At 50.0% G+C, this 7,160-nt stretch overlaps 1 protein-coding gene across 1 annotated transcript in view; it reads left to right on the top strand.

The window, feature by feature from the left end:
- Nucleotides 1-6,176: 6,176 nt before the first annotated feature.
- The window catches only part of SMU1 (SMU1 DNA replication regulator and spliceosomal factor), an 8,910-nt gene continuing 7,926 nt past the window's right edge, over nucleotides 6,177-7,160 (top strand). Inside the window, exon 1 of the mRNA XM_005425005.2 lies at nucleotides 6,177-6,211. Within this exon, the coding sequence (XP_005425062.2) occupies nucleotides 6,177-6,211 (35 nt within the window). The remainder of the gene's footprint in view (nucleotides 6,212-7,160) is intronic.

Here is a 7,160-nt window from a genome sequence, read left to right on the forward strand (position 1 = left end):
GCTAGTCAACCAATTGTGCCTTGTCCACTCTGGTTTGTTATGGCCAGGCTACACACAAAGCAACAAGAAGGACCCCAGCTTCCATGCTGCCTCCACAGTCAAGCAGCAGTACAGGCTGCTGGAGTGTCTCTGTCCTGGCGCCAGTCCCTCCTGTCACCCCATCCCTCCCTTGCCATCTGGAAAAAAAAAAACTTGATAAATTTCCTCCCTTGCCAGGCTTCGACACAAATGGGTGAGAGGAGCAGTGGTTTTTGTGGACTCCCTCCGCCTGGGAGAAAGTATGCTCCAGCCGGACACTGCCCATCCCCAGGGACTGCAGCTAGTTTCCTGTACTGAACCCTGCAAGAAACACCAGAGGTGGAGACACGGCCAAATGAAGGGCAAGCTGCTTGGACATTTTGAGGCACTGAGACTGCTTTTGTTGGAGTACCAGGGAGGAACAGCCTGAAGGGAGAGCTCTTCCAAGAACAAGAAATTCCAGCTACCTGGATGTTTTCTTGCCACGGTGCACAGGGCAGAGTGGTGGCCAGTGTGTGCTATCAAAGCCCAGCCCTCGAAATCTGCAAACTGGGTGCAGATTTGGCCTCGCCATGCTGTCAGACAGTTTGGTTTTCTCCAAAGCCAAGTCCCATTATGGCAAAAAGCACTTCCCACTGATGACAGAGCAGTGAGACCACTGCTCCTGGAGAGCAGACTGAGTGTCTTGCTGGTGCTGATGATCTCAAGGCAAGGACTGGGACTGAGGCTAGCCCAGAAGAACAGCTGTTGCCTGCCAAGCCACAAACACGAATTCCTGTCCCTTCCTTACTTTTACTGCTCATTTTTTTGCCTCTTGCCTCATTTTTATAAGCATCCAAGGGCCTTGCCCAAGATTACAGCTTGGAAGTGTAACACAGCCTGCAAGTTAAATATACTCAATCCTATCAAACGTCACCAGGGAGTGTCGTTACTCATAAAGTTACACAGAAACTAGTCTTCTCACAGTTCTCCCTTGTCTACAGTCCATAAAATGAAAGCTAAATGTCTTGAATCAAGTTTTTGCCTGTGAATAACAGCTTTTCAGCCTAATTTTTAATTTCACTTCTAACCTTGAAGCAGTTTTGACATGACTCACCCAATAAAATCACTCAAATGGGTTGGAAAATCCAGCTTCTAATGTAAATCTGTAGATTGGTCTCCCCCTCCAAGACAATACTGCGAAGTACACCATGCCACATTTTGTTTTCATGAGGCCTCCTGTGCTCTGCATGCACCCAAATCAATGCCTGTCTGTCCTTGCATCACAAGCTGGTTTAGGACTTCAAAAGTACACAGATTAGAAACACAGCAGCCATGTCTGTGAAAACTGTGCTGGGGTGCCTGTGGTTCTATTGGTTTAATGCAACCAATGCTGCTGCACTGGTGTATAGCTGCATACATGGCTTCTGAGACATTTTCTGTTAATTGCATGTGGAAACACTACCTGAAAGCTGTCCTCTCTGCAACCCCAGTGACTGCCTACCATCTGTGAGCTGTGATGGGCCTCCCCATGCCCCTCACTGCACAGAGCAGAAAACCAACCCACACAGAGCAGTGCCTAACCAGCCTCAGGTCAGCTAGCTGCCCCTCGCAGCCTGGGGAAGGTGGCAGTGCCTCCAAGATGCCCAAGGCAGGAGTCAGCTGGGCAGATGAACTCAGATGAAGCCAGTGGGCACTCTGAGCATGGGCTCTTTACATGCTGCTGCAGACCCCATGCAGGCATATGTGAAGAGCACGAGGCAAGCTGGAGACTCCCTCTGTCCCCAGCTGTTTACCCATATCAGAGCTCAGCCCCTGCCACCGTGTCCGGATTCAGTCCTCCTCCCCTCATCTGTGTGGGAGGTTTGGTATGAAACAGGATATGAAAACTCCCAGCCTGAGGACTGCAGGTGGGCACTAAATGAAGGTCTAGGAAATCTCTGACCACACTTGGGCCATCCTTTCACCTCTCAAAAGGAGAAGTAAGAATGACTCCAGCTCTAAATACACTCTCTCCCAGTCACATTTTGCAGCAAGGCCACTTTCCAGGGAAACAGTAGTTCCTACTGCTCTCTCTGGATCCCTGGCCAAGAGAGACAGAAACTCTGGGCAGTTATCAGGACCTGTGACAACCCACTGCACAGGCATCTGGTGGATTTTAACCCGTTACAAGGAGAGATGAGAAAAAGCCCATAACAAATATCAATTGGTTGCTGTGTTTCAGGAGGAAGGCCTGTCACCTGATGGGATCTCAGCAGCTGGAGGAATGGGCCAGAAGCAGGCTCATCAGTTTCTGCACAAGAGAGGTAATTCTTGCTCACCACTTTGTGCTGCTGAAGGCTTATCTCATTATTGCACCCTTCAGTTTGGGCCTACAAGGAAAACACTGACAAACTGGAAAAAATCCAGCAGGGACCACTGGGGTGGTGATGAGGCTGCAGTACAGGGTGCATGAAGAGACACGGAGGGAACTGGGCTTCTCCAGCCTGGAGAAGAGGCAGCTGGAGAGTTCTCACAGGGGTCATCCACTTCCTGAATGGCGGTCATGGAAAAAGCAGAGACAGACTCTTCCAGAGGCAGACAAGGATGGGACATGGGGAAACATAACATGCTGCAGGATGGGACATTCCAACTGGGCATGGAACAGTTCCTCCACTGAGGGTGGTACCACTCAGAGACCAGGTCTCTCTCTTCGGAGGTATGCAGAACTCAATATGGCCAAACACAATCTGATCTAGCTTTGGACTGGGTAGTTGAACTGCAGACCTCCAGAGATGCCTTCCTACCAAAACCTCCTGGAAATTTCCTATTAGATGGAATACAGCTGCCTTCCTTTGGAGCTTGGGATTCCTCCCTGCTCTGAAACATTCCTAGTGCCTAGGCCGTATCTGAGACACTATGTGCCTCTCCCTCACCATCCTGGGCTGCTTTCCTCCTCGTGCTAACATGGAAGTGAGGATTTTCAGTGTGGTTTCTTCACAGCCTGGGTAAGGCTGGAAGCTGTGTCCCAGCAGGCTGCCCTGGAAGAAAGGTCTCAAAACCCAGAGCTGAGCTGGAGCAGGAGCCACTGTACTGCATACTGCTGTGCACTTCGAGCTGGCCCAGGAAATAACACAATGCTGCAACTCAGAGCCCTCTAACATGCCTTTGCAGATCTTCTCTGTTACCTCTCTGAGAAGCATTTGTGTCTGTGCATCTACAGTTTTACTGATGCAGAACAGTGACGAAGCAGCCAGGGGAATTGAAACAAGGGAGGAAAATGACTGCAGGCATGTATTAAAGTATTCAGCTTATCCAGCTGAAAGAGATTTTTGCCAAACGATTTTATAAGGAATGAGGCATTTTACAGGAAAAGCAGGGCCTCTCCTCTCATTTCCTTTCCCCTCTCCTCTACGAACTTCAAAGGAAGGAGGGGTCAAAACAGAGGCCAGGCAACTGGAACCGAATTCCTGAGCCCTAAGGCCTAATTAGTCCAAGATACATTGCACTGGGTATCTTTCAGAGACTGGCCTAAATTACGAAACTTTCCTGCTGTGCTGCTGAGGGTCAGATGAAGCCAGAGTGTAGTCCACAGTTTGCAGCGCTCCAGCATCACCAGAGCTCTTGAGGGGAGGGGAAATGTTTCAGTTCAATCCCCACAGACACGAGGCCCTCCCAGCCCCCTCCAGGCTTTCTGTAGCCACAAGAAAAATCCTCTTTTCAGGACAGAGAGTGTCTCCACGACTAAACCCCCCTGTCTCCAAGGTGCCTGCCTCCCTGGTGCTTGCTCCAGAGCTGCTGGTGACTGCAGCTGAATAACAGCCCCAGAGCTAGGTGGCTGCTGCCCCTCCTTGTGTCAGCTGAGGCTATCAAAGAGCCTTCAGCCATTTGGAATTACCCTTCCGGTAATTATACGCTCATATTAAACCTCCCTCCTGCCTCACCTCATCCAGGCAAGCCAAGCCCAGCTCCTGCCAGCGGACCGTGTGCTCCATGCTCTTTCCTGCTTTGCAGATGTTTTGCTGGTCCCCCTCCAGCTTCTCCACATCCTTCCCTACTGGGTACCCAGAAGAAGGGATGACAATGTCCTTTTATCTGTGTCTCCTCACTTGGCCCAGCATGTGGTCTGCCTCACCAGCAATGACAACTAAAACTTAGTTTAACAACTCTCTGGAACAACAAATCAATCTCAGTTCACAGGTCTCTCCCTGTGAGACACACTGGTCCTGGGGTGGGGTTTTTCTTGAGGGATCCACAAAAAGCATTCTCAAGAACTAAGAAACAGAAACCACAGGCTGCTTCCCCTGCACAGCCTCTCTCAAGAGGCTGGCCTCAGAGGTGTGCATCTTATTTTGAGACTACAGTAAATGCACTTTGACAGAAGGAATAATTTCTGGCCTTGTGACCTGAAAGCTGAGAAAAGCCAAACTTCACTGTAGATCACCAGAGTAATTCAGAGAGCAGGGAAAGGACATCATTGTCACTGTAAGCTTATGTGGCCTCCAGGTGCCATAGCACAGCTCTGGGGCATAGAAAACAAGCCTTGCAGCTTGTGGGGCAGCAGAGAGTTGCACATGAAGTCAGACGTTTGACTGGTGGGGAATGTGATGTCCTCATGGGGTGGGCTGCATCCCATCCGCTTCACAGATCCTGCTGGTGTAGACTGGTGCAGACTGGTGGCCTGGCTGGAAAAAGGCACATCTCACTCCTGGTGCTCAAGCTGCTCTCCCAGAGAAGCAAAAGAGCAGGATGCATGAAGGAACAGAAAGCTGGAAACTGACTACTTTTGAATTAGGAGGTATTAAAAAAATATTTTATTAAATTTTCTGCCAGAAAGAAAGGTAAACATATTGCCTTAAAAATTTTGATTCCAAGGTGCTTGCTCACCTTCCATTTAAAGAATGGGCCTGGGACCAACGAGGACTGGGGTCAGCCCCAGTGTACTAGAGATAACTGTGTTGCCTAACTGCATCAAGACTGTATATACCCCTTTGCATCCATTTCCCAGTGGAGCCAAAATATGTTATAGAAACCTCTCCTTCCCTTATGTAATGCTCTGCCAGAGCTGGCATCCTGTGAGTGTTGGCTGGAAGGATCTCTGGAGGGTTCCAGACACTGGACTGCTGCCAGCACCAGATGAGATTGGCTGTAGCTGTGTCTAGCCTCAAAGTCCAAGTCTGATTCTTGTGTGCTTGCATAGCACTTGGAGCACTGGGACCCTTCTCTCAGATGGAGAGCACAAGAAGGTTTGCCTGGGGTGTCCACCTCCCTCTGCATCTGTCAGGGAAGGAGGGCCAGAAGGGCTAGGTAAACCAGCATGTAGTCCAGTCTGTTAGCAGATTCCTGCGCTGAATTCACCCCTCAGAAAACTGCCATCCTGAAGACTGGGACAGCTCAGGACAAGGTAGCCTGCCTGTTGGTTTTTCCTGCTAGAGGCTGTTAATACTGGGGGGAGAGTAGCAAAAGAGCACCAGCTGAATTTACTGAGGAATTGAGCCAGATTCCTACGTGCTGCCAGCACAAAGATAGCTGCCATCTTTAGGTTTTATGGCTTTTCTTTGTTAGAGTCTGGATCAGACTTGTTTTCAAAACAACCTTCAAACACCATAAATATACCTGTCATTGAAAACCAATAAACCTGGAAGGATTAAACAACACTTCCCTGAAGTAATCCCTGCACCTCCGTAAAAGCAGTCAAAAAAATTAGTCGGGATCACAGAGAGGAAACAACAGAATGCAGAATGTTAGCCATGTATTTCGCTCACTGCTTTTTCAACTTCATGCTATTGGATTACTTTCTTGAGTACTCTAGGGACAGAGACAGCAAAGAACAGCTTTCCTTGGCAGAGGGAGGAAGTTTCTCACACACCGCTGTATTTTCCATGGCTCATCTAGCAAAATGCACACGCCTGAAAAAACAGCAAGGAAAAGTCCATCCAATAAGGGGCCAATACTGTGGACTCCACACCCCCATGTACTGGCAGCCGAGCTCTGGTAGAGGGCTGGGTGGTATCACTGGATCACTGGGTGCAGGTGGCAAGTGCTGCACCCAGAAAGCCACGAGCCACATGATCTTGGTGCTGCCCAGGAAACAAAGAGCCTCACTTACTGACAAAGAAGCTTGTCTACAGCCAGGAGAGTCACAGGGAGCTTTACTCATCTTGTAGCACTAACTAGGGCTACCTCAGTCAGAGTCCAAGATGGACTGCCAGAGCCACTTTCAGTGTGTTCCAAGGTGAGTTGTCTTCTCATCCAGGCACCACTGAAGGGCTCTGCCCAGCAGACCATAATTTTTCCAATTCTTGGTCCATAATTAGAGCAACCAAGACATGCTATTAATTTCCCTATTCATGTTGCTTTGTGCACTGTCATTCTTTCATACATGACCACACTTTTGAGATGCAGAGCTCACAATCGCTTTTTAAGGCTTGCAAACTGCAAGTAACACCCTGGACTTGCACCTGCAAACTTGCACGTGCCAAGGAACATGTGGCCAAGGAACTGCTGTGTGTCTTTGCCAGAATGCCTGACCTGCAGCCTGCCATGCCTATGTCACCACAGGGAATCTTCTGAGATCCCTATGAATGACAGAGTGGGCGGAATCACAGAATCAATTCGGTTGGGAAAAAACTCTGAGACCTTTGAGTCCAACCTATGACCAGACACCACCTTGTCAACCAGACCACAGCACTAAGAGCCATGTCCAGTCTTTCCTTAACCACCTCCAGGGACAGTGACTCCACCACCTCCCTGGGAAGCCCATTCCAATGCCTAATCACCCTTCCTGTAAAGAAATTCTTCCTGATGTCTGACCTGAAGGCCCCCTGGCGTAGCTTGAGGCGCCACATCCTCTTGTTCTGTCACTGGCTATCTGGGAGAAGAGGCCAATCCCCACCGGGCTGTACCCTCCTTCCAGGGACATGCAGAGTGACAAGGTCACTCCTGAGCCTCCTTTTCTCCAGGCTCAACAGTCCCAGCTCCCTCAGCCGCTCCTCCTAGGGCCTGTGCTCCACACCCTTCAGCAGCTCCAGGGCCCTCTGGCACCTCAGTGTCCTTCCTGCCGTGGGAGGCCCAGCACTGACTCAGCACTCGCCATGTGGCCTCATCAGGGGCACACTCAGCCCGGGTCCTGCCGGTCACACTACTGCTGATAAACGCCAGGATACCGCGGGCCGGCTGGTGCG

The sequence above is a fragment of the Geospiza fortis genome, unplaced genomic scaffold (assembly GCF_000277835.1).
Source record: "Geospiza fortis unplaced genomic scaffold, GeoFor_1.0 scaffold240, whole genome shotgun sequence".
NCBI classification, from domain to species: Eukaryota; Metazoa; Chordata; class Aves; order Passeriformes; family Thraupidae; genus Geospiza; species Geospiza fortis.